The 27,992-nt window shown below is 39.9% G+C and overlaps 2 protein-coding genes across 2 annotated transcripts in view; both read left to right on the top strand.

The window, feature by feature from the left end:
* LOC103028845 (alpha-tectorin-like) overlaps positions 1-27,992 on the top strand; it is a 219,495-nt gene that overhangs the window by 71,089 nt on the left and 120,414 nt on the right. The window lies entirely within an intron of this gene.
* On the top strand, positions 31-15,903 carry LOC125794036 (pancreatic secretory granule membrane major glycoprotein GP2-like). Its single transcript, XM_049473435.1, has 10 exons — positions 31-392; positions 4,677-5,096; positions 5,632-5,670; positions 7,104-7,223; positions 7,315-7,499; positions 7,840-8,000; positions 9,867-10,112; positions 10,236-10,398; positions 14,509-14,611; positions 15,557-15,903. Exons 2-9 carry the CDS (start codon positions 4,865-4,867, stop codon positions 14,602-14,604), a joined length of 1,242 nt encoding a protein of 413 aa, XP_049329392.1. The 5' UTR covers positions 31-392; positions 4,677-4,864; the 3' UTR covers positions 14,605-14,611; positions 15,557-15,903.

Raw genomic sequence — 27,992 nt, 5'->3', positions numbered from 1 at the left:
ATTCTAACTTTGACCCTTGTTACAACCACACTGTTCTCAATGAAGACGAAACATACATCAGCCCTACTGGAATGATAACCCTGGTCATGACGACACCACTGTTGAGTGGGAGGGATGGTACCGGTTTTATCTCCAAGGAAGAAGTGCTCAGATATCTGAGGGATGTGTGAGCTACAGCAGATGTGGTGGTCATACTCCACTGGTGCTTGGTGGCTCTCACCCACGAGAACAGGATGGCATTGTTACACGAAGTGTTCTGGCGTTCTCTGATACCAACTGCAATTCATCGTCCCAATCCAAACCAATCCAAGTGAAGGCCTGTCCAGGACATTACTATGTCTACAAACTCGTCAGGCCAGATGTGTCCAATGTAGTGCCAACATACTGCGCAGGTACATTAATGATATCCATTTTCATTTGAAGAACAAAAGATTTAAAAAGGTACAGTGCTAGATGAAACCAGATGACAAATCATTGGTATGAAAAAGTTTGGGCACCCCTGATAATTTTCATGATTTTCCTTTATAAAGTGCATCCGGAAAATATTCACAGTGCTTCACTTTTCCCACATTTTGTGACGTTACAGACTTATTCCAAATTGTATTAAATTAATGACCATGTGAAAAAAGTTTTCTTAAGAGTTCTGAAAATTTATAAAAAATAAAAAACTAAGAAATCACATTTACTTTTAATACTTTGTAGAACCACCTTTGGCAGAAGCTACAGCTTCAAGTGTTTTTGAATATGATGCCACAAGCTTGGAACACCTCTCTTTAGGCAGTTTTGACCATTCTTCTTTGCAGTACCTCTGAGGCTCCATCAGGTTGGATGGGAGACGTCTGTGCACAGCCATTTTCAGATCTCAGGACTCTGGCTGGGCCACTCCAGGACATTCACGGAGTGGTCCTGAAGCCACTCCTTTGAGATCTTGGCTGTGTGCTTCTGATCGTTGTCCTGCTGAAAAATGAACCTTCGCCCCAGTCTGAGGTCAAGAGCGCTCTGGAGTAGGTTTTCATCCAGGATGTCTCTGTACATTGCTGCATTCATCTTTCCCTCTATCCTGACTAAGTCTGCCAGTTCCTGCTGCTGAAAAATATCCCCATAGCATGATGCTGCCACCACCATGCTTGACTGTAGGGATGGTATCGGCCTTGTGATGAGCAGTGCCTGGTTTCCTCCAAACGTGACGCCTGGCATTCACACCAAAGAGTTCAATCTTTGTCTCATTAGACCAGAGAGTTTTGTTTCTCATGGTCTGAGAGTCCTTCAGGCGCCTTTTGGCAAATTCCAGACTGGCTGCCTTGTGCCTTTTACTAAGGAGTGGCTTTGGCCTCGCCACTCTGCCATACAGGCCTGATTGGTGGATTGCTGCAGAGATGGTTGTCCTTCTGCAAGGTTCTCCTCTCTCCACGGAGGAACGCTGGAACTCTGACAGAGTGACCATCGGGTTCTTGGTCACCTCCCTGACCAAGGCCTTTCTCCCCCGATCGCTCAATTTAGACGGCCGGCCAGCTCTAGGAAGAGTCCTGGTGGTTCCAAACTTCTTCTATTTACAAATGATGGAGGCCACTGTGCTCATTGGGACCTTCAAAGCAGCAGAAATTTTTCTGTATCCTTCCCCAGATTTGTGCCTCGAGACAATTTTGTCTACAGGCAATTCCTTTGACTTCATGCTTGGTGTTTGCGCTCTGACATGCAGTCAACTGTGGGACCTTATATAGACAGGCGTGTGCCTTTCAAAATCATGTCCAATCAACTGGATTTCCCACAGGTGGACTCCATTTAAGCTGTAGAAACAGCTCAAGGATGATCAGTGGAAACAGGATGCAACTGAGCTCAATTTTGTGCTTCATGGCAAAGGCTGTGAATACTTATGTAAATGTGATTTCTTAGTTTTTTATTTTTAATACATTTTCAGAACTCTCAAGAAAACTTTTTTCACATGTTCATAATGTACGGTGGCCGAGAAAGCCCAACGCAGTGCAAATTGAAAAGTGCTGCAAAAGCACAAAACACATCCATCAAAATTACAACACAGGCGCAGCAAATAGAAAAACGCGCTGCAACTAGAAAAACGCGCTGCAAATAGAACCACAACACAACGGAAGTGAGTCACAACACAACGGAATTTTCCCGGGGGACCTTAAAAGATACTGTACCAGCTAAGCTGCGTCTTCAGTAACGTCTCGGACTTCACTATGTGTACAAAGGACAATAAGTGGCAAACAAGGCGTTTTGTGAAGCAGAACTTTTAATAATATGCACACAACCGTACAAGCTGTGTATAAAGGACCATAAGTGGCAAACAAGCTTCTGAAAAGTAAGTTATGTTTATTACCTGTGATTACCACGGTTGTGTGCATATTATTAAAAGTTCTGCTTCACAAAACGCCTTGTTTGCCACTTATTGTCCTTTGTACACATAGTGAAGTCCGAGACGTTACTGAAGACGCAGCTTAGCTGGTACAGTATCTTTTAAGGTCCCCCGGGAAAATTCCGTTGTGTTGTGACTCACTTCCGTTGTGTTGTGGTTCTATTTGCAGCGCGTTTTTCTATTTGCTGCGCGTTTTTCTATTTGCTGCGCCTGTGTTGTAATTTTGATGGATGTGTTTTGTGCTTTTGCAGCGCTTTTCAATTTGCACTGCGTTGGGCTTTCTCGGCCACCGTAATAATGGGGTATTTTGTGTAGAATTTTGAGGAAAGAGATTAATATAATACAATTTGGAATAAGGCTGTACCGTAACAAAATGAAGCACTGTAAATCACTGGTTGTTCAGATTAGGGGAATTGCCTGGGTGTGTAAAGATTTGGGTTTCAGCCCTGTTAATTTTATGCATATAATATAATATAGTTTATTAGCTGATCAGTTGGATACGGTGGAAGGGCAGAGAGCAGGGCTAAGTAACTAATTTAAACTAAGTATAGTTCTAAATAAGTTGGTTGTGGAGGAGGGGGCTTCCCTTCTAGCCCACCACATTCCGCAAAACCAGCAAGCTGATTGGCTGTTTCTCCTCAAAGGCGGAACTTTATCCTTGAACTGGCTCTTTGATTAGCTTTAAGAGATTTTTTCATTCACACACAGCCAGTGACCTGTCTCCTCATTAAAACACAGCTGAGCTGAGCAAAATGATTCAGGGCTGCTAGAAAATGACCAGGCGAGGTGACGCCCCTGGTTTAGATCAGCAATTTCAGTTAAATATATCATATAGCAGAAGAACGCAGTGATATTTGAGAAGTGAAATAACCGTTTATTAACTGATGGGGACTCTTTCCCCTTCCAGAAAAGAAGGACCACTTTTTTTGCTACAATCATTGTCACTGATTCTTGAAGACTGTTCTCAAGCATCTGCTGATATTGACTGGAATCTATGCAAACTTTTAAGATTCCCAGTACCTGCACTGACCACACAGCCCCACAGCATGATGAAACCACCACTATTTTACTGTGGGTAACAAGTGTTTGTCTTGGAATAGTGTTTTTTTTTCCTCCATGCATACCACCCTCTGAATAACTTAATTTTAGTTTCATCAGCCCACAGCGCCTTATTCCAAAATGAAGCTGGCTTGTCCAAATGTGCTTTAGCATACCTAAAGCAACTCTGTTTGTGGCGTGTGAACAGAAAAGGCTTCTTCTGCATCACTTTCCCATACAGCGTCTCCTTGTGCAAAGTACGCTGAATAGCTGAATGAATAAGATGATGATGTAGGTCTTGGAGCTGATCTGTGGGTTGTCTTTGTTTTCAAGTAATTTGAGAGTTGTTTTGGGGTGCCCATGTTGTCACTCTTCAGAAAAGATGCAGAGAGGAGAAAAACTTACAATTGGTGCCTTCCACCTTTCTTATAATTGGATTCACATGTATATGTACGTTCAATATGCTTACCGAACTAATTTTGTCTTCCAATAATTAGTGCTAAAGGTATTCAAATTCAAATTAAACCACAAGGATGCCCAAATGTTTGCACCTGCCTATTTTTTTTATTGCACACTTTTTGTGAATCCTATAAACTTTATTTTACTTCTAAAATATCACTGTGTTTAACTGCTATATGATACATTCAACTGAAATTTCTGATTTAAACAATACATTTATTTATTAAGCAAAATTATGAAAATTATCAGGGGGCCCAAACTTTTTCATACCACTGTATTTCTAAACTTCAATGCAATATAAACAATGCAGGTGCAAGGCGTGAAAATACACTGTTGGCAGGGTGTATGATAGCAATGAGCATCGTGACGTGCCTTAGGCATGGTGTAAGATAGGGCTTCACAACCAAGAAACTAAACAACCAGAGAACCAAACAAGAATACAAATAGGTGAGATTAAAAACAGTTGATATTGATTAATACTCTGGTGATAAGGAAAGGGAAACAACATCAGTTGGAAAAATACATTGTATAAATACATTTGATTTGATTTGAAAGGGAAACCACAGAGAGATGCAAAAAGCACGACAGAAAACCCTGACACTGAACATGTATGGCAATAGTTATTTTGTATTAACATCTTCAGCTGGTATTAAGTTCTCTTCATGCCTCATGTTAAGATGTCTTCAGATACACCTGATTGTTGCTTTCAAAGGTATTGATTTCTTACCATACAAAAATGTATTAAACAAGCAACATTTCACAGTAGGAACATTTTTAAAAGTACAATTTTATGTTTTTATGACAGTGGCTTACAATTACCCAAGCACTGACCCCTGTGATAACTACACTGTACTGGACCAATCCTGGAGAGCCACAGACAATGCAGAACGGAACTATGACAATTACTACTGGTTGTGGTGGTACACATGGTGCGACAGCTACACAAGCTGGAACGGATGGTATCGTCTTCTGTATCACGGCAATAACACCCGGATGCCAGAGTCATGTGTTAATCAGGGCATGTGTGGCACTGATATCCCTCTCTGGCTGAATGGTTCTCATCCTCGACTGGAAGATGGAGTGGTCAGTCGGCAGGTCTGTGGGAGCTGGTACGGTGACTGCTGCTATTTTAAATCTTACCCTATTCAAGTGAAAGCCTGTCCTGGAAATTACTATGTATATGAGTTTGTCAGTCCAGTCACCTGCTCATCAGCATATTGTGCAGGTAAATATCATTTTTATTATTATTATACATGATTTTCCATTACTGTCAGCATTTTCTTCCAGTTCATTTCTTGACATTTTTTCTGTAGGACTTTCTGCAAGCAAGAAACCATCATATCTGCTTTTTATTAACCTCTTTTCCTCTAATAATGACATGATCTTCACTGGTATCTTTGTGTGCATCTGATCTGTAATGAGGTTAACTAAACCCAACATTCACAAAGTATTATTTATTATACAGTGTGAGAAAATCTCCTTCTGAACAGCCAACACATTTTAAAGAACATAAGTAACAAATCACTTGTGTTTCGTCATTTTTCTGATCGAGTCACAGTAATATTAATCTCTTAGAGATCCAAACTGCTCTCTGAATGAGCTTACCAAAAAACATAATGCATTTAACTAATACCAAAGATTCATCCATCTTTTAAGCAGCAGTAAAACATAATCGCTGATTTAATGCAACATTTATTACAGGGTCTGGAGAAAGATGTAATGAGGATTTTAACATTAATTTTAAAATTGTTCCATTACAGATGTTGCACATATTACTATGACTGAGGCCCCCACTACAGGTAAACAGATTTTTTTCTGACATCTTTAGTTAGTTGGTTTCTTATTTGATAAGATTGAATTCTTTTGGGATACTGACCGCAGATTGTAATATAATAAACACATACAGAACCACATCAACAATGCATTCTGAACATTTTCTCTTTTTACCGCCACCATCCCCCTCTTTGTAGTACTAATTCAACTTATTTAGTGTCTATACAGTGTTATAGTTTCTGTGGTCATTGTGCATATAATAGAGACATAATCATATAAGCAAAATTATTGGCAAAAAGGGCGGGGTGACCTTTGAAAATGAAAAAAATAAACAACAAAATAAACAAATGGAAAACAAAGAAGGGGGGAGACAAAATCTTTAGCTTTAAAAACAATAAAGAGAACATTTTTACTTATTAAAGTTCAGATTTAGTGTCTTCTACAAAAAAACCTTTGTATCACCTACCAACTTCCACAAGACAACCACATGCCTTATACTGTTCATCTCATGCCAGCAAACAAATAAACAAAGCATGGATTCTACAAGACCTCTGAATGTGTCCTGTGGTATCTGGTACCAAATTCTTTAAGCCCTGCCCATGAAAATTGTGATGTGCTCCATGAGTAATGGGCTGCCATGACCTTGTTGCTGGTTCACCAGTTGTCCTTTTTAGGGTCACTTTTGGTGGGCTTGGACCACTGCATAGCAGAAACACCCTGCAATACCTGCCTGATGTTTTAGAGCTGTTCTAACCTTATGGTCTAGAACATTAATCAAATAAAATGTTTTTTTATATAGTGCTTTTTACAACTGATGTTGTTGCAGAGAACATTGCAGGACAGAGAATCAGACAAAATATTCAACATACAACACAGAAACACAATTGAGTGACAATTGAGGCTTTAAAACTCCCTCAGAACTTGAGGAGGAAATACACTGGGAGCTACCTTGTACTATCACATGTACCATCATATGTACTATCAAGGCTAATATATAAGGGGGACCCATCCTCCTCTGGTCAGACAACTTATTAATGCATGTAAAAAATTCATTACACATCTATATAGGTCTAACATATTTAGGCGAATTGCTACAATAGCAGTGGAAGCAGTTACAAAATTCATTGTTGGAGTTTGTATAAATTTCAATGTAAGGTAATAAGTAATGCAGAGGGAGCACAGAGGCTGTTGGCATGAACTGGGCAGTGGGCACCTGATACAGCTGATACAGCTGTTACATTTTGGTTCTGGTCAAAGTGCTTCAGATTCTTTGCTTTTTTTATCATTCCAAAGCATCAGCTTGAAGCAAACTGATAAATAATGTCAGCCTTTGACAGGTTGCTAGTCATAAATATTATTAGATCTCTCTTATTTAAATTCATGTGAAAAGGTTTGTGAACAATTTACTGATTCATTATGCTGTGTTTACTGTGTTTTACATCTTTTCGTCTTTCTTCAGCAATGGTGGACCCCTGTAAGGAGCTGAACTGCACTGCAGACGAGTGGTGTGGGGAGAGCAATGGGGTCTATGGCTGCTTCTGTAATGAGAACCATCCCAGACCAGGCAACGACTCTTATGGTATGAAGACATTTTAAGATGTGGGCATCTACAGATGTTCAGTGCCCTTTAAATGCCTGTTTCGCCTTTCACTGTTCTTTCTTTATTTCAGACTCCAAAGAAGAGTGTGAGAGCAGCTCTGGCACCATGTCTCTGTCCCGCTGTCAGCTCTTTGAAGCTGGTTTCTCTGCTGACCTCCTGCACCTGAGCGACCCCAACTGCACAGGGACAATCCAGAACGGCAGACTGGTCTTCCATTTTAATAACGATGACCATATCTGTGGCACCAGTCTCATGGTACAGTAAATAATATCCATGTAGACTTTTTAACATTTTATTTATGCTTAGTGACACTTTAAGCATAAGCTTGCAGATCCATTCTTCCTTCTAGGCATGCAAAATTGCCAATGTCACTGCCAGCAGCAGAACTTCAGAGCATGATGAATGCACTCCCTTGCCTCACAGTTTTGCAGAATTTTCAGAAACTTCAGTTTTTCAGTACTTTCTAAAATGATGATGTGGCTTGCCTAGAATGTTGTCTAGATGCTGTGATTTTTTTTTGTTTAGTTTAACAATGCTCAATTTAAGTAAGCGTGTAATAGACCAAGTGGTTGCACTCAAGTTACCGTATCCACAGGCCAACGGAACCCACTTCATCTATGAGAACACTATCCAGGGGGGAGCAGAATCAGGAGGAGGGCCCATTCACAGAAAGAAATATCTGGAACTGCAGTTCTCCTGCATTTATCAGATCAGCCAGACCCTCTCCATGGACACCGAATTAACCCCTCTGCAGAGGTAGGGGAGCTGCTTCCTGGGCTCTTATAAATCAGCACTGATATCCTACTAGTTTGAACTGATGAATGCTTTTTTTTACTGTATTGTTAACAGTGAGGCAAATTTATTTTTATTTTTGCTGTTGACTAAAACCATTTGGGGTTAAAATTAAATGATGAATATGAGACAAACACCAAACACATCAGCTTTTATTTCCAGGTATTTCCATCTGGATCTGGTGCAAAGTTAAGAAGATAGCACCTTCTGTCTGAACCCATTACTGTCTGAACTACATTGCCCAGAATGCACCACACACTGACATCACACCCAACCCCAATCACATGACACAGGACATGATACTTCCAGGAAACAGGTCACCTGAATACTAGCCCCATAAAAGGGGCTCATTTGCTTTTAGTCCTTGCTGAGTATTGACAGTTAATCCTCGTACAATGTGTTTTTCCATTGTCTGTGTCACTATCATGTTTTGATCTTGCTTTGTATTACCAACCTTGATTTTTGCCTGCCCTTGGAATATTGTCTTGCCGTGTTTTGACCTCTGGACTGTTCATCTGCCCTAGTTTTGTGTGTTAATAAAGTATATTTCGATTTGCACTAACCAGATAGCAGATGTAGAGCTATTTAAAACTGGTTTAGCTAACCAGAGCCAGCTAATCAGTCAGCACCAGCAAACATTCACTGGTGTGACCCAAGCTATCTGCAAACTTTATTTAATAAAGTATATTTTGATTTGCATCTGTGCATGTCTGAGATCTGCTCTATCATGACAGCTTCCAGACCCACTGACAACACTAAATTGTTTTCTTCCTTTGTCATGCTCTGTGCAGGCTCTATGCAGGCTCTGTGCTGCTCACGTCAGCCTCTTTCAGCTATTGCTTGTTTTGGGCTTAATTCCATCAGTCTCTTCTTTAGCATGTAAAATGAATGCTCTGTAGAGTTGTACGTTTAAGGAGGATCTAAAACCTTTCACTTCCTGCCTCTGTTTCACTCCTTTGTTGTGTTGGCACTGTTTATTGGGTCATTATCTTGCTGCATGGTGAAAGAACTCCCAATAAGTTAGGTTGCATCTTTCTTTAAATTTCATTGTACATTAATGAAGATAAATAAGCCCGTCCCAATAGAAGCCATGCAAACCCAAGCCATGTCACAACCTCCATTGTGTTTCACAAATGAGCTGGTATGTTTGGGGTCATGAGCAGATCCTTTCTTTCTCCAAACTTTAGCCTTTCCATCACATAGACTCATCATTCTAAAATCAGTCCATAGGCTTGTCTCTCTACTTCTTAGCAAATTACAGCCTGGCCACCCTATTCTTCTTACTGATTAGTGCTTAGGGTAGTGCTTTCGTTCATACCGTCATCTGCAAATATTAGACTGTGATACCTTCATTTCTGCTCTCAGGAGATTATTGCAAACAATTGTTTTCCAGTCTTTCTTTACAGCACTGTTCAGCACCTGTTTCTTAGTACACCAGTGACAACTTTCTTCTTCAGGATATTCCAAATGGTTTGCTTGTTTTTCCTTGTTACTCATCTAATTATTCAAACAATAAACACTGCTGGATGGCAAATGTTCAGTTTCAGATTTGAGGTCTGCTTGTGCAGACTGTGCATTTATATGTAACAGGACACACCTGGGCAATAACACAACCTTAGAAGTCACTGAAAATAAAAGCTGAAATGTTAATGTTTTGTCTCTTTTAATGTGATGAAAATGTTGTCAGTCTACAGCAGAAATAAAGAAATTGACCTCTAATTCCTTTGGAGAGGACTGTATGTATTATATGTATTATGTATTTGGAAGTATTATTAGGAATGTACTTATTCATAATATTTGTATATGTTTGTGCTTTGATGTTTTATATAGCGTAGTGCACAAGAACCTTCCAGATGGTCAGGGGATGTACCAGGTCAGAATCGTTCCCTATCAGGATGCTGCCCTCTCCCAACCTTACAACGGCAGTGTGAAGATAGTGGTGGACGAGAGGATCTACGTGGGAGTGTTTGTTCAGGGGGTGGACAGTCGTCAGATTGCCACAGTGATAGACTCATGTTGGGCCACTCCTGAGAGGGACCAGCACCATGCTGTCCGCTGGCATCTCATCACTAACAGGTCAGAGTTTTACTTAAATTTTCTTGTTTCTGTTTACTCAAACATATACACACAGCCCACACACCACTTCATCAGTGTGCCTACAAACTGTGTTCTAAATGTAATTTACATTGTGATCCTCAGATGTCCTAATTCAGCAGATAAGACAGTGGAAGTTCTTCAGAATGGTGTCTCCACTACTGGCCTTTTCTCCTTCAAGATGTTTGCCTTTAACGGGAACTACCAGAAGGTTTTCCTTCATTGCTCCATTTACCTTTGCCTTCTGCAAAACAACAACTGTGCAGAGGTGAGATTTAGTACCTTCCGTCATCCTGTCACACAGTAATATGCTAAATAGAAAGTAGGATTCCAAACTACACAAAAAGTAAAATTAATTTGATTTAGATGCAGCCATGGTCGACAAAATTCTTGGAAGACAAAATTATTGGCATCCTCAGCTTAATATTTGATTGCACTCCCTTTAAAAAAAATATTGAAATCCGTTACTTCCTACAACCATCAAGTTTTATACACCCCTCAACTGGAATTTTGGACCAATCTCCTTTTGCAAACTCCTCCAGGTCTCTCATATTTGAAGCGTGCCTTTTCCCAACAGCAATTTTAATATCTCTCTACAGAAGTTCATTGGGATTTAGATCCTGACTTATTGCTGCCCACTTTCCGGCGATTTGTTTCCATTCATCTCTGGGTGCTTTTAGAAGTATGTTTGGGCTCATTGTCCTGGTCGAAGAACCATGACCTAGGACACAAACCCTACTTTCTGACACTGGGCCCTACATTGCAACCGAAAATCCTTTGGTAACCTTCAGATTCATAACGTATTTCACACAGTCAAAGCACCCAGTGTCAGAGGATGCAAAACAACCCAAAAACATATTTGAATCTTTACCATCTTTGACTGTAGGCACTGTGTTGTTTTCTTTATATGCCTCATTCCGTTTTCTGTGAACTGTTTAACCAAGGTCTATCTTGGTCTCATCTGTCCACAAGACGTTTTCCCAGAAGGATTTTGGCTTGCTTTTTGGCATACTGCAGTCTAGGTTTTTCTGAGTCAGCTGTGGGGTCGTTCGGCGTCTCCAGCCATTGCATTTTATTTTACTCAATTGTCGACAGATAGTTCCCTTATGTCCACATCCAGGGAGATTAACTCCATACTTCATTGGTAGAATTCTGAGAGCCCTGATATTTAACTTTAAAAAAAGACATCCTGCCATCATGAAATTTCATGATAAGTCCACTGATGAGCATTAAAGAAACTACAGCTGATAAGTCAAGTGAACACTCACATTAGTTTTGGTCTGGAGTTGGTGCAACGGGGATTTTGAGGACAGAGGTCAATCTGGGTTCCTATCCTATCTATTCATTTGTGCTTGTCAGTTGACTTCTCATGACTTGAGGTGTCACCTGGAGAACTATTGTATGTAATCATATTTCACTATACCCAAAGTCAATTTCACACTGGATTTCACCTTTAAAAAGAGGCTCTTTTCCCCCTTCCATGTTCTGGTAAGCATTTGTCTAATAAGTCTAAGAACAGCCTCTGCAGTTCTTGTTAAGCTATGATGTGCCATGCATGATGAAATAGTCTTCATCCATGATTAAAATTACTTACAATATTTTGTTTTAGGCTAAGCTTAATATTTACAGCTGCACAGATAACTTAGATAACTGTTACTTCCTTACACACTGCAGCATTTACCACAACATACTGACAACAGTCTTTCACTATGAAACATGGATTCTCCGTATAGAGGCTTGAGGTATCGCTCTCACTGCAAACAGGACATGGGAATGAGGAGTTCCCAGTGTTGTGGAAAAATGGTGGTTTGAAGTGGAAGAATAATGCTGAATGCTGAGTCTGGATCGAAGCAAGTAACAAAGTTTTATTGAAGTGAGACAGCGTAGCATACACAGAGAATCTGGCTTCCCCTTGCTAGCCCCTTATGCCTCTTATATGCTCTTACACTCCAACCCCTTAGGCTCCGATGCGTGATGTGTGTCGTACGTGGTGTACATGACCAAACTCTGAACCCCCGCTGCGTCTACCTGTCACGCCTGGCCCTGTTTCCTGTCTGTCCTCGTGCCTGTGTTGTCCCACGTGACCCGTGCCCCTGTGTTCTGTCAGTGTTTTTCCACTCACCTATGTCCATTTGTAGCTCCGCCCCTCATTAGTCTGTCCCCAGGTGTTACCTGTTCTCCTTCCCGCCTTGTGTGTATATTTAAGCATCTCAGTCATTAGTGTTTCTGTCGGTTCTTGTGCGTTTTTACGTCTGTCACGGCTGTGTTAAATCCTGTCTGTCTGTTAGTCTCCTGTTTGGTCTGTTTCGGTTTGATTTATGTTTTTGGTTTCTGTTCTTTAATAAATGATACTTGCGTTAGCGTCCGCTCTCCTCGTCCAGTCCTTCACACAGCGTTACAGAAGAACCGACCTAAAACCATGGACGCTGCAAGTAATCCGTTTTATGGATCCAGGCTGGCTATCCGACCCACTCCCTTCTCTCGCGGCGTTCAGGAGGAGTATGCGGCTGAAAACTCCTCCACTTCCCGGCGCCGGAGGAGAAGAGGTGGGCGGCGGCGCTCTCAGCGCTCCCTTTCTCCGGTGGAAGATTTCCGGAGCGGAGAAAATTTTGGGGGGGCGATACGGGTTGGTGCGGTTAGCCTCGGTACTCTTTACAGAGGAGGCCAGGCTACCCGGGAGCCGTGGGACTTTCTTGGCTGTGCTCCCAGCAGCTCCGAGGACGAGGAGCCTTTCCCCGCACCAACCCGCCTTCCGCTGCCTGATCCCGCACCTGTTTACTGGCCGCCTCCTGTTTCCACGCCGCGCTCTGTGAGGCCCGTGGATGGGACGCCACGCTCCGTGACTCCCGTGGCTCATCCGCGCTCCTTGACTCTCCCGGCTGAGACGGCGTACTCCGTGAAGCCAGCGGATGGGACGCTACGCTGTGTGATTCCCGTGGCTCATCCGCGCTCCGAGAAGCCGCTCTCTGAAGCTCCGGCTAAGCTAGCTAGCCTGCTAGCTCCACCGCGCTCTCAAGCTCCACCTACTTCCAGCTCTCCAGCCCGGCCGGATTCCAGCTCTGCGAATCCTGATCCAGAAGCATGCTCCGGTCCGGTCTTTACAGCCTCGCCTACTGCTCCAGTCCTGTTAGCGGCCGCCGCGCCTGCTCATGCTGCACCCGCCGCGCCTGCTCATGCTGCACCCGCCGCGCCTGCTCATGCTGCACCCGCCGCGCCTGCTCAAGCTGCACCCGCCGCGCCTGCTCAAGCTGCACCCGCCGCGCCTGCCCAAGCTGCACCCGCCGCGCCTGCCCAAGCTGCACCCGCCGCGCCTGCCCAAGCTGCACCCGCCGCGCCTGCCCAAGCTGCACCCGCCGCGCCTGCTCAAGCTGCACCCGCCGCGCCTGCTCAAGCTGCACCCGCCGTGTCTGCTGAAGCTCCTCAAGCCTCCGTGTCTGCTGTTCAAGCCTCCGTGTCTGCTCCAGCACCAGCAGTGCCTGCCACCAATGTGGTACCCACTGTCCCTGACCCTGTACCCGCGGCTCCGTCCGCCTCTGACTCTGTACCTGCTCCGAGACCAAAGTTTGGCCCTAGGCCCTGTGTCCCTAAGCCAGCGAGGTCTCCTGCTCCAGCCCCTCGAACTCTGCCCAGGCTGGCCCCTCAGACATTGACTTTTCCCAGCCCTGGGCTTCCGTCTATGTTTGTATTTGTACCTGTGTCTGTTCCTGTTTTAGTTCCAGTTTCTGTCTGCGTCCCAGTACTCGTTTCCAGTAATGTCTCAGTTCCTGTCCCCGTCACTGTGCTAGTTTCTGTCCCAGTAAATGTTTTTGTCCCTGTTCCCCTGTCCAGTCCTGTCCTGTCTGCATCCCTGTCTAGTGTCCAGTCTCAGTCTCCTGTCCAGTTCCCCGTCCAGTCTCAGTCTCCTGTCCAGTGTCCCGTCCAGTCTCCGTCACCCGTCCAGTTCCCCGTCCAGTCTCAGTCTCCTGTCCAGTTCCCCGTCCAGTCTCAGTCTCCTGTCCAGTTCCCCGTCCAGTCTCAGGCTCCCGTCCGGTCTCAGTCTTTCGTCCAGTCTCTGTCCTCTGTCCTGTGTCCGTTTCAGTCCCCGGTTTCGTCTCGTGTTTTCCCCGGCCTCTCCCAGATGTTACTATTTACCCAATTGCAAACATTTTTACATTATGAACAGCATTTCATTACACCAGTCATGAGGGTGGTGGCAGGCAAAAAAGGAAAGAAAAAAAGGATCATTGTGCAGAGAAGCTCAAGAATTAAAGGTCCTCATAGTTATAACACTTGGACTAACATGAATAAAATACATTGGATGTCTCTCTATAGTAGCACCGAATCAATCATAAAATAGTAATTCAGTATGGAATCACATTCTGTCATATGTGTTTTGCAGGACTGTGTCCCTGGATTTCACCCAAGGGTTGGCCGGTCTGTGAACAACCATGACCTGGCCTCCATATCTGTGGGACCATTCATTTGGACAACTTAAAGCACAGGTGAGCTCAACATACATTTTTTAATGATTTTGTAAATGGTTAGACATCCTTTGTGAAAATTACTGGCTGAATTACCTACTGTTTTTCTCTGAACTCGTTGATCCTCCAGTATTTTAGGTCCCGTCCGGATACACATTTCTGAGTTTCGTCAACTTTTGTTCAATAAAAAATAGCTATTTGTCCACTGCCACGCACCGAAATTACACTTTGGGCGCGAGTGAGTGAGTGAGTGACTACTAACACAATGTTATTTGGCTTAGAAAGCTCAAAAACTTACTGGTCCTCCTGTTTTTCCAATTGCAGTCATGTTGCTGGAGTTTTATCACTGAGTAGAAGTGTGAAATATTTTTCACAGATGCTCCCTGAGAAACGAATCCTGTTCGAATAGGGTTTAAGGCAGTGCCACTATGAGCCAAGGATTTCCAGTTTGAATCTCAAGACATGCTGCTTGCCATCAGCAACCAGAGTCCGAGAGAGCATGGGTGCCCATCTCCTCACATCACTCCCAATGTGATGTCAGTCAGCTCAGGCGCCTCCAAGCTCCTTGGATGACCAGTAATGCTGCATGAGTGGCAGTTTGTCGGAGGAGGCATGTGCTGGTCTCCTTCATAGCACTGGGTACATTACTAGTGATTAGAGGAGAGTCCTAAAAAGTGGGTTTTAATAATTGGCCTTCCAAATTGGGGAGAAAATTGGATAAAATAAAAAAAGATTAAAAATTACAATGATATAAGCAACACATTGCATTCAGTCATTTGATACAGATGATAGATAATTTAAAACCTGAACTGAAAACATTATGTCAGCATCTTCCTTGGATTCATAAGACTTCTTAAGGGGCTTGTGTTACTTGATGGAGTCTAAAGATATGATTTGGAGTATTGGACTAAAATCAACAACTATGTCTGATCTATAGTATCTAATCCTCACATTTTGTGTTTACAGGTGCATGGACTCCACAGATAATGAAGGTTCAGATCTTCTGACTCTACACACCCTTAGAAAGAACGATTATACACAACCCTGATCTAATCTCTTTTCAGTAATTGTGCCACTAGTGCCATTCTGAATTTTTATTTCATTTTAATAATCTGCTTGGGAATGAGTTTCTGCAACTGAAGAAATATATATAATCAAGATATGCCGACTGTTAAATTACATACATGAGCATTATTCGCCACTGACTTTGATTTTTGTTGATTTTTTTCAAATATGGATATAATTATCCATGATTACTTTATGGTGATTACTTTATATTAGCATTATATAATAAATGTATCTGACAAGCATTATTCATTTTGTTCATTGTATTATTTCTTTGACTCTTCATTCAAATGGTTGTATGCTAAGAAAAATCTAAAGCAGACTATTTTACTCATTTATTTCATTTACTCATCCAGATCTTACAGGTATTATTATCTAGAGCTGTAGCTGGAGTCTTACACGTAAAGAGTAGTGATGGAATACACACAATACCTAAAGCTCAAAGTTAACATGATTTAACAGGCATGCTTGTGCAATAAAGCACTGGAAAAGTAAAAAGTAAAGAAAGAATTTGATTATTATGGTATGTGATGTATTACCAGATATGCCACCACGTTGAGAGTGAATAACACATTTCCTTATATGTTTTGTGTTTAATGTGGCTTTTCTGCTAATTTTTCCTCAATTGAAAGAGCTTTGGTAATAATTACAGACTCTCCATAAAAATATCACCACATTGAGCTGTCTAATGGTCAGTTCTCAAGCATGTTTGGTCACACGGACTAGGTATTTGTGCCCACTTATTGCATATCCTATATACGGTATACTGTAGTTAAGTAGGACATGACTTAAGAAGGTCATAAATGCACAATTAATCATTTAATATTTTCATCAAAAACCCTAGGCAGCCAGCCAGAGTTTAAATCAAATTAGTTTCTCTGCTAGGACTTAGCTTTTCTGAGTCCTATTCTATTGACAAACATCTCTGCAGAGATTAGACAAGCTGTGTGTGCATTTGCACACGTTTGTCAGCAATGGGTTGAATTGAATTAGAGTAATAATATGCATTTATTAAAAAAGGGTGTTCACAAACAATTGAACATACACAGCGTCTTCCATAACTATTGGCACCCCTCGTTAAGAAGTGTTCTTTGGCTTCTAATAAATTATTATTTTATATAAAATAGGACAACAATTCAAAAAAGAGAGGAATCTAAGGTTTAATTCAAGTGCCTTTATTTGGTGGGGGGAAAAAATCACACATTAAGAAATAAATATTTTAAATGAAATCATGTGTGCCACAGTTGGCACCCCTGGTGTTAGTACTTTGTACAACTCCCTTTTGCCAACAAGACAGTACTTAATCTTCTCCTATAACTCTTCACAAGAGGGGAGAATATAAAAAGAGATCTTCCACCATTCCTCTTTGCACAATCTTTCTAAATCCTCCTCCTGGGGAGTCCTGGGTCTTCTCCTATGCACTCTCCTCTTCAGCTCACACCACAGCTTCTCTATTGGTTTGAGGTCTGGGGACTGAGATTGTCATGAGAGGAGCTTGATTTTGTGCCTTGTGAACCATTTTTGAGTAGATTTGGCCACATGTTTAGGGTCATTCCCAGTACCACTTGGCAAACTCCACCCTTATATGCTTATGATTATACCTCAGAAAAGGCTTTCTTCGTGCTGCACGCCTCCCAAACAGCTTGTTGGCCTGTAGACAGCGCCTGATGATTTTACTTCTCTTGCCATCTTACATTTGCGTCCTCTTCCAGGCTTGTTTGTCACTCTTCCAGATGTTTTAAACTTTTTGATGATTGCTTTGAATGTAGATAAGGGCATCTGCAGGTGAGAGGTTATTTTCTTGTAGCCATTGCCTAATTTATGAAAGTTGAAACACAGCTGCTTTACTTGAATAGTGTTTAGTAGTGAGTAAGAGAAATAGCCCTGTGTGTAATGCCAAATTTCTACCCCAGGAAATGATGAATTACTAATTAAAGGTTCCTAGATACTTTGATCCACTTTATAAACTACAGTAGAAATGACATAAATGGTTCAAATACATTTATTTCCAAGAAATTCTTAAGGGTGCCAATAATTGTGAAACAGGTCATTTTAAAAATTATAATTAATTCTTAGTCAGGATTTATTTTTATTCACTTGAATTGAAGGTTGTGAGAAAAAAAAATTACGCTTTTAACACATTTTAACTAGGGGTGCTGTATTGTAAATCAAACTGAGAAATCTGTTTAGACCCCACAGGTCCACCCATAATGACTGCTCTTATCTTAGTTACAATATTCCACACAAATAAATCATAAACAACTCTTCCCTCAGAATATAAAAAAAGGCCATAGACAGACAGTAAAATTGGAGGAAAAAAAGCGAGAACTGCCATGTTTAGTGAAGTGTTTTCTCATTGCTTTCACAGCAGCTTTTTATGATACATATGTTGATACTGGCTCCTCCCCTTAGCCATGCAGTGAGTAATGTTGTCCAAAACTGCAGTGCCGACCAGCAGGGTTGAGGTTTCAGCCATGTGCTGCAACTGAAATAAGAATTCCCTTCTCTGTGTTCCCTTGTTCTTGTCTGTGAAGATTTCTTTGGAGAGATACTAACTCAGCTAATTAAAAACACTGTAGCTGAGTAGCCACTGGAAGTAGAGCTTAGACAAAAACATTGGTCAAAACAGCAGTGTTAAACAGGGGGGTTTAAGCACCTTGGACAGCGCTGAAGAGCGGTGTTGGCCAGTGCTGCATACAGCTTGAAGATAAAGGATCCTACAGTAAAACTGGAGAATATGTTTATGTTACATTTCATTCTGACCAGTTTTTGAGGAGCTAGAGGGCTGGCACTTTATAGTACAAACTTGTGTTGATCCATGATTTGTGTTCAAATAAAGTTTATTTCCATGAGACATGAAAGCTTGATTAATCAGATATATCATTCAGATTCTTATTATCAGCATTAAGACAATAAAGACAGAATAGCATCAACTGCAATCAAGCTTTAACGATAACTGCCAAAGAGTCTTTTTCTAGAAGAATGAGGAAGAACAAAAATCCAAACTAAAACTATAGGGTTCCCACACCTTGGAATAAATTATTGAATAAAGTGCAGTAGTTTCCTGGTACAGAGGTGTGCACAGGTGTAGTCTCAGCACTGGAATGCAGTTTGACTCCTTTTCTGTTCTCGTATTTCAAGAGCACAATAATAATAATATTGAAAGAAAAAATAAAAAAATAAAACACAAAAAAACTTCTGTACAGAATCAAATTATATTAATGCAAAATTAAACTTTAACTTTTTTCTTCTGTTAACTTGTTATATTAGAAATCTGAGGAATGTATGTCATAGTGATAACATAATGACATATAAATAAATAAATAAATAAATAAATAAATAAATAAATGATTGAATAAAGTGCAGCAGTTTCCTGTTACAGGGCTGTCCACCGGATTAGCCTCAGCACTGGAATGCAGTTGGACATGTTTTACATGATATGCTTCTATACACATATCTTAGTGTTGCAGGATAATCCATCAGCCCCCCTGGAGCTGAGAGGGTTAAGGGCCCTGCTCAAGGACCCGAGTGCCAGTGAACCCATAACTGTAGTATTATGTATTAAGGCAATGGTGTGTGTGTGTGTGTGTGTGTGTGTGTGAGAGAGAGAGAGAGACGACATAAGAGTAAGAATTTGGTGATTTGGTGTTCTTAATGAAGAAAGAAAAAAACAGTACTTGGAAAATAGATAATCACAGCTGTCTATTAATTGATAGAATAATGAATGTTGCTAGCTTCAAGAATGTGTATGCTATTCTCACACTTTTGTTGTGTTTTAGTTTGTTATATTAATATGAATAATATGAATGATGATAATGTGGACATGATGGTATGTGACAAGATAAGAAAATATGTTATGAAAATATATGAAATCCAAAATCTCTTGGCATGCTGAAGCATTAAGAGTTCCTTTCACTGGAACCAAGGGGCCGAGCCCAACTCTCGAAAAACACCATATTCCCCCCAACACCAAAATTAAACACTTGGCATAATGCAGGGGTTCGCAACCTTTTCTACCTTACGGCCCACCTGTTTACAACTTGAAAGCGTCAAGACCCCCTAATATTAATAATAATAATAATAATAATAATAATAATAATAATAATAATAATAATAATAATAAAAGATCTAAAAAAATACAATAAACTCTTGCTACCATACCCTGAAACAGTGATTTAAGCTTTCCAAATATAGTAAGTACATGAACTTCTTACTGGAAACATGCTCTAATAGTGTGCTTCTTTTTATTTTTACCTTTAAATATACACAGTAGTGTGGTTTGACAGAGTAGCACAACTCGATAGAATACCTGATGACTCGGCTCGGTATCTGGGCATATCCATGTGGGCGAATCAGTGACATTTTTTTTTAATTCAAATGAAGCAACAGGTGTTGTCAATCATAAGTTTAAGATTTTTAATCCACCTCACTGTGATCTATAGTTCTATAAATCCGTTTTCAGCTTCTCCTCCATGGTTGAAAGGCAGCTGTTCTGTGTGTGAGAGGCTCCCATGTGCCTCTCTCACACACAGCTGAACTTTTTGCCGGAGGGCGGGGCTGCACTCATGCAGCCGCTCTCTTTATTGAAATAAATAGGATGCGCTGTGCTGGTGGACAGGGAGAGGATGCGTATTTCTTGTGTGCTTGCGTGCACTAACGCTAAAATTTGATTTCAGGTCGCAGGCCACAAAATATCGTTCTGCGAGCCGCAAATGGCCCGCGGGCCACAAGTTTGAGACCCCTGATTTAAAGTGCTCACAACAGACTACTGTCTCCCTCTGAGGATGAGCCTGCGGACCCCTAGAGGGTGCTTCGGGCCGCGACCTCTATCAGACTGCTGGATGGAGAAGCACAATTTGACACACCTGAGAACACATCTCCACTTCTCTCACTTCGGGTCAAGCTGCACTGCATCCTACGCTTTCCATTGCATTACGTTATGCGAGGCTTTGATGGAGCTGTTTGACTATGGAAACCCAATCCTTTAAGCTCTCTAGACTCTACTGTTATTGAGCTAATCTGAAGCTACATGAAGCTTGGAGATCTGTAGTTTCAGACTCTGCAGAAAGTTGGCAACCTATGTTCACTCAGTGCCTGCCTCTGTTATTTTACCTATTTCACTTCGTAGCTAAGTTACTGACATTCCTATGTGCTTTGTTATAATACCACTAACAGTTGACTGTGGAATATTTAGTAGCGAGACAATTTCACGACTGGTCAGGGGGCATCCTATCACTGTCCCATACTGGACTTTACTGTCACTAATGTTTGTAGAAGCAATCTGCATGGCAATCTACTTGTTTTGTACACCTGTGGCCAATGAAGCGATTGGAAGACCTAATTTTAATGATTTGGATGGGTGAGTGATTACTTTTGGTAATACCGTGTAGTTGGTGAAAATTACTTTGTACAAATGTGGTCTTAGCTAAAGTTCTAGTGCACATTCTTGTTTCAACAATGGATGCCTCCCCTTTTCCACCTGCAATTATCTTGGTCTAAGAGAGAACAGGGGCGTGGTCTGGTCATTTTGTTAGTTTAGTTACAACTCATCTTTTATTTATCCTTTTTATACAACCCTTTTATTTACCCTTCTGTGACATTGAACTTGTATTCTAGCTGGTATAATACCAACATTACACTTGGTCTTCCTCAACATACAGAGACTGAACTAAAAATAAAATCTTACACACACACCCACACATACACACCCATCTAGAACGCACAGTCATTGGGCCACTGTTTCAATGTCTTGGTACTTTGTATTATAAGTATACAGTACTTTAACTTGCTTAATCACAGGCAACATTCTGCCGATCCCCATCCTGGTTGTCATAGCCACGACACTGAATGAGTCTAGCAAACAATAAAGTGCTTAGTGTCAAGTTGCAAAGGAAACATGGCGACAAAACCTCTTTAAGGCCACCTCAGGTTTCGTTCTGGATCTAATCTCAATCTAGTTATACTGCTATACTGCATTTGTTGTAAATAAGTATGAATTATAATGAGTCATGGTGGAATGCTGTATCTGATCTTTATTATGGTGTTTATTTACCAGCATTTGCACTGTAATACAAGTACAGCAATGACTGTATATAAAATATTTAAGACAGCATGTTAGCTTGGGCAGTGTACAGCACTTTTAGTTTAGACTACACTGATGTTTTTTTTTTAATACATTTCTGGCACAGTGTCAGTTTCTGGTTCATGAAACACTTTGTACACTTCTGGGAAGGACATAATCTCGTGCTATGGTTAACATGCATAACGTGATCTCAATAGAACTGGTTTAAGGTCACCTCTGGTGATCATTTATAACCCTCCCACATTCTTAAACACATCTACAAATACGAAGTGGAGTAAAGAAGTCCAGCAAGTCCAGAATCTTTAATCTCAGATACACCTGCTGGCTTCTCCCTGCTGCTGAACTGCCATATAAGGTAAATCATCTTTAGTATTTAATAATAGGATTGATGTGGTTTGTAGAATAATTTTCTGTTATTTATTGATTAACTGGAATCTTGAGAAAATTCTACAGAATGGTGATATGTGTTACTGCAAAGGAAAAAAAAAAACAGAATGGGCTTAATTATTAAACAACTCAAATATTACATCCTCAAATATTACACTTTAAAAAAACAAAGCAAAAGATCACAAAGAGTAAATTGAAGAATGTTGTAGCTACAGAAGCAGTTAAAAGGAGAAAGTAAAGGAGAAGTAAATCATATTATAAATATGAAATATATACAGATATAATATTGGTTTGTAATGTTAATGTAATGTTTCTCTACAGGGCTGAATCTGGGGGCTGGAAGACACAATGGGGTTTTTAATCCCACTGTGTATTCCTCTACTGCTGCTGATCAGTGGTAAGCTTTTGTAAATGTTATATAATGTTATATAGTGCAAAATTACCAAAAAAACGTACTACTTTAAATTGAAACACTATTGATATTAATCAATGATCTTTATTTCACGGGAGGAGTAAATATAGGACAGTCAGAAGGTAATTAGTGCTTTATTTCTGATATGATAGTGATTTCACCTGAGATCATATATATTTGCATTTATTTTAATGAAACATTTACTGCAGTGTATCAAGTTTTAATACTACAGATACCAACAGCAGCAGAAAACGGGTTATATTTGGGCTGCTGATATGACAGATTTACAGTTCCTGATCACCCACTTTCTGATTTCTTACATCTTGATTAAATACTAAGCACTGGTTCTTATTAATCATGTGATTTTCAGTCATCAGTCATTATCTCACAATTGTTATGCAGTGCAGAGATTATGAAAAGTGCTTTTGTCAATCATCTACACAGCTCATTGTTTTTAAAGCTAGGAATTTAATTGTCTACAAAAATCCCACAGAACCAGTCCAGTCAGTCTAGTGCCACCCAGAATACAACAGCGACATCAGCAGTTCACAATCTGTAATACACATTTAGTCAAAACCAGGCTGTAACATAACTTTTATTAGTCCATACTGCAATATCAAACTGAAAACTAATTTAAGAATAACTACAACAGTCAGTCTTGAGCAGTCTTATTAGCTAAACATTCAGAGAGTGGTTAGAGAACCTAAGACATGTTATATTCAATTTAAATAAATTGATTAATTGATAAATTAATTGATAAATTGAATGTATTAGTATATAGGGTCTTCTAAATGTTTAAAAGAATATTATGTTTTTTTTTATTTCTCTCTGTTTTAAATTGTAAACCAATTTTAAACCAAGAAAAGACTAAAGTACACAACCCTGACAACAGTCAATGGTCAGCCACCCAATCCTATCTTAGCCATGCAGGAGCACTGTGCATGTTGTGTCCCCTTACATGGGAAAAGTAATAAACAGGCATGAATGTCAAACAATAACCACAGAGAAGTAGAAACTCAAAATACTTAGGAAAAGGTTTTTCCTTTCTAATTTCTTTTTTTCCGTATTTATTTAGTTTTTAAAGACAGAGGTACCAGATAAACCTTAAGAAGTTACTGGAAAACAGAAAAAAAAACAGGAAGTCGAAGCATGTGGCAGTCTCAGGAATAAAAAGATTAAGCACAGTGGTGGCTTCCCTTAAATAGGAGAAGACCAGGGGCCTCATTTATAAAACTCTGCGTGAAAGTGTGGGCGCACACAAAAAACAGGAAATGCTGTGCGCCCCCAAAAATATCTGATTTAAAAATGTGTGCCAAAGCACACATGAATGCTGTTACTCTTTCTAAATCACAACCTGTACAAAACATGTGCAGAGATGAACCAGCCTCGTGTTTCACCTCCGTACTGCCGACATTTACCCATAAAAGGTTCATGCAAATCACTTAATGAATATTTAAATGTGGGATTTCCCATTTATCCAGAGCAGAATAACGAAGGGAAGTAACATTTTGGAGAATGTGAAGTAGAAGTCCTTGTTTCAAGGGATGAGGTGAGAAAGAATGTGTTGTTTGGTGGTTTTAGCCAACATGTGTCTGCAGCAGTTTAATAATGAAGCTCCAAAGATAAACTATTAAAGAGTTTAAAAAGTGTTCAGATTTAAACAGCTGATTAACCTGCGCACATTTTCCATGGTTTATTAACATCTGTAAATGGACATTTTTTTTACCTGATTCAGTAACGATGGTCTCTATAAATCTGCCCCCAACATTAATTGGTTAATTAACCAGTCATATAAACAAAAATATATTTAAACACGTAATGGCTAATTTTCCGTTCTTAATCTTGATTTATGTGGTATGAATATGCGTGAGGATGGTTTGCGCATTTACTTTTTTTTTTCGCAATTCTGTGCTTTACCACATAATGTCACTAATTCCCACTCTCTCTGCAATCTTTTAAATGGATACGCATGCCTCCAAACTTGTTTAAATGTACGCTCATTTCCACGTCAAGTATTTCTTTATAAATCACAGTTCTTGTATTAGATGTTGCACACGCACATTTCAGGCTTGTTTTTATGGTACGCACCCTTTAAAAATGATGCTCCAGGTATTGATAATTACTCTGAATTAGGCTGTGGTCACTCTACATCTCCATCTGGTGGCCTCGGGAGAAATAGCACATTGACCAGCCACAGCCTGGGCCCTTACATCACCTGCCCCCATGCCAACTGCAGTGAGCAAAGAAAATGTTCAACTCGTACATAAAAGTGTTCAGGTCATCCACTCACAGTACTGTCCACCCACACTAATCCAGAGAGTTCACGTTGTTTTAATTTAGCTATCCCTGACACAGGGTTCCAAATCCACACTTGTGACTCAGGCACAAAATAAAATAAAGATGTGTTACTTATGCTTATAAATATAAGGCAAAATTTCTGCAAGCTTATTTTTAAATGTAACCCAGCTTTTTATCATTTTTACTAAAGATCATAAACTGATGTTTCACTATATTTTTTATATAAAGCTAGCACATAATCTCTGGTCAATTTTACAAAAAAATGTTGCAAAAGTATTCATACCGCTTAAATTTTTCACATTTTGTCATCATACAACCACAAACTTAAGAGAATTTAAGTGATAGACAACCACAAAGTAGCACATAATGGTGACGTGGAACAAGAATGATACATGATTTTCAAAATTTTAATCAAATAAAAATCTGAAAAGTGTGATGTGCAAAAGTATTTAGACCCCATATATTAATAATGAGTAGAGCCACCCTTCGTTGCAATTACAGCTGCAGTCTTTTGGGGTACGTGTCTACCAGCTTTGTGCATCTGGAGACTGAGATGTTTGACCCATTCTTCTTTTACAAAATAGATAGAAGAAGAGCGTCTGTGAACAACACATTTCATGTCTTGCCCCAAATGCTCAATAGGATTTAAGTCAGGACTTTGACTGGGTCATTCTTTTTTTTTTTTTTTTTTTTATTTCTAATTTTTTCCCATTTTTTCTCCCCAATTTACACGGCCAATTACCCAACCCACTCATTAGGACTCCCCCTATCACTAGTAATGCCACAACACACCAGGAGGGTGAAGACTAGCACATGCTTCCTCTGATACATGTGAACCCAGCCACCGCTTCTTTTCGAGCTGCTGCTGATGCAACATTGCCGAGCAGCCAGCGCGCTTGGAGGAAAGCACAGCGGCCCGGCTCCGGTACATCAGCTCACAGACGCCCTGTGCTGCAGACATTACCCTGGGAGTGATGTGGGGAGAGAGCGCCATCTACCCACCCAGAGGGAGCAGGGACAATTTTGCTCCCTCTGACGCCGGCAGCTTGATGGCAAAGCTGCATGAGCTGGGGTTCGAACCTGCGACCTCCTGCTCATAGTGGCAGCGCTTTAGACCGCTGGACCACTCGGCGCCCGACTGGGTCATTCTAACATATTAATAGTCATGCTAATTTGTAAAATACATGTTTTGAAGCTGTAAAAGAATAACAGTTGTGGGAGAGAACAAAGTCAGCAAAATAAACACCCTAAATTTGTTAAAACTACAAATGAATTCTGAAGAATAGAGTGTGGGCAACGACATAATGGTACTTTGCATGCTGGGTAGAGCACACCATGTTTTAGGACACACAATCAAAACAAATGGACCATGTGATAAGATAAACAAAGAAGCAGATGAAGCTTACCTTCAAAAAATTGCAGGAATTAATGGGCTTGAGCTTGGCCTTTTGCTTAGAGTGGTGTATTATAAGTTATAACATTAACTAGCTAACCTAACTTTAATTTATAAATTAAAACTAACTAACACAGCTTTAATTTATAAATCATAACTAACTTAGCTAACCTAGCTTAAATGTATAAATTATAACTAGCCAACTTAGCTTTAATTTAAAAATTATAATTAGATAACCTAGCTTTAATTTATAAATTATAAATAGCTAACACAGCTTAAATTTATAAATTATAACTAGCTAACCTAGCTTACATTTATAAGTTATAAGTAGCCAACCTAGCTTTAATTAATAAGTTATAACTAGTTAACCTAGCTTTAATTAATAAGTTATGACTAGTTAACCTAGCTTTAATTAATAAGTTATAACTAGTTAACCTAGCTTTTATTTATAAGGTATGACTAGTTAACCTAGCTTAAATTTATAAGTTATAAATAACTATCAATACGGGAAACTACCGTATTTCACTCCTCTTTCCCGCCGTCCTCCCGTATTAGTATTTTCCCGTAAATGTCCCGTTTTATATTAAGATTTAAAAATATATATTATTGAGGAGACAGGGCACTGACCGCTCTGTGTCTCTTAACCAATCGTGGAGCCGGTTCAAGGAGAAAGTCCCGCCTTTCAGGAGAAACATCCACTTAGCTTGCTAAGGAGGGTCAGTGTGGGGAAGCCCCCCCCCGTCGCTGTGAGTTCAGGCAGCAAGTCGGAGCAGCTGATGTTAAAACATATCTAGATATACAGCGATTTTTCTTAAAGAAAGGTAACGGTAGGCTAATCATGTAAACTGTGATGAAATTTTTCTTATAGCGGCTTAAAAATAAACCGAAATAAACACACAGATTAAACCTTTTAAAATAAAAAAATTACAGCTTGTGACTCAGTTTAACTAGAAATGTGGAGAGGACCGAAATTAACTGAACTGATCAGGGGTGGAGTGATCAAAAGGAAGAAGTATTAATTAAAAAATATTAATTGTGTAGGCCACTTAGGATTAATTTTTTGATGGATTATATGTGGTCCATGTCCTTTTAGTAAAAGCTCATAATGCTATTTTTAGGCCACCTACAGTCATTTTGCAGAATTTGTGCACCCTTTGTTAAATTTTAAATCTATTAAATAAATAATTATATAATATAAAAGAGTGCATTATGGCAAAAAAGACATGAAATCTGAACTTTTTTTAATATCTAGAAAAGGGTTTTTAATTTGGCTGTATTAAAAGAATGACATATGTAGGAATGTCCACAACATTTCAGATTCTGATAATCTAATTGTAGTGTGTAGAAGTGTAGTAGAAGTGGTTCACATGTGGTTATTTTAGATTTTTTGTAAACCTGTCTTAAAATGTAAAGGATACTGAACCTTCGTTGGGCTGATGGGACGGCTTTAAGCGGACAGAGGAAAATATCCCTTATTTTTAAATCTAAAACTTGACAGGTATGCTTTTTACGACAGTAATGCTTTTTACTAAAGTAGTGTATACTATGTTATAATTTATGCTCAACTATTCCCAAATTGTAATGTGTGCCATATTATAAAGTTATTTTAAAATTATTTTAAAACATTTAACCATATAAAAACATATAAAAAATTTATCTGTTCACAAATTAGAATCAATGATTCAAAACATTGTTTACATTGTTTAAGCCCATTCACAGATATCATGCTCTGACCTCATGTACACGCAGATTATATTTCAGAACG

This window comes from Astyanax mexicanus, unplaced genomic scaffold (assembly GCF_023375975.1).
Source record: "Astyanax mexicanus isolate ESR-SI-001 unplaced genomic scaffold, AstMex3_surface scaffold_38, whole genome shotgun sequence".
Taxonomy (NCBI): domain Eukaryota; kingdom Metazoa; phylum Chordata; class Actinopteri; order Characiformes; family Acestrorhamphidae; genus Astyanax; species Astyanax mexicanus.
The sequence above is the reverse complement of the archived record's forward strand: the minus strand, read 5'-3'. Positions and strand labels throughout refer to the sequence as shown.

What these genes read in the sequence shown, in the direction of transcription:
- LOC125794036 (XM_049473435.1), top strand. Translation starts at nt 4,865, where the DNA reads ATGCCAGAGTCATGTGTTAATCAGGGCATGTGTGGCACTGATATCCCT. An exon ending in TCTGTGGCACCAGTCTCATG is followed by an intron (nt 7,500 to 7,839) that starts GTACAGTAAATA and finishes CCGTATCCACAG; the next exon opens with GCCAACGGAACCCACTTCAT. An exon ending in GAATTAACCCCTCTGCAGAG is followed by an intron (nt 8,001 to 9,866) that starts GTAGGGGAGCTG and finishes TGTTTTATATAG; the next exon opens with CGTAGTGCACAAGAACCTTC.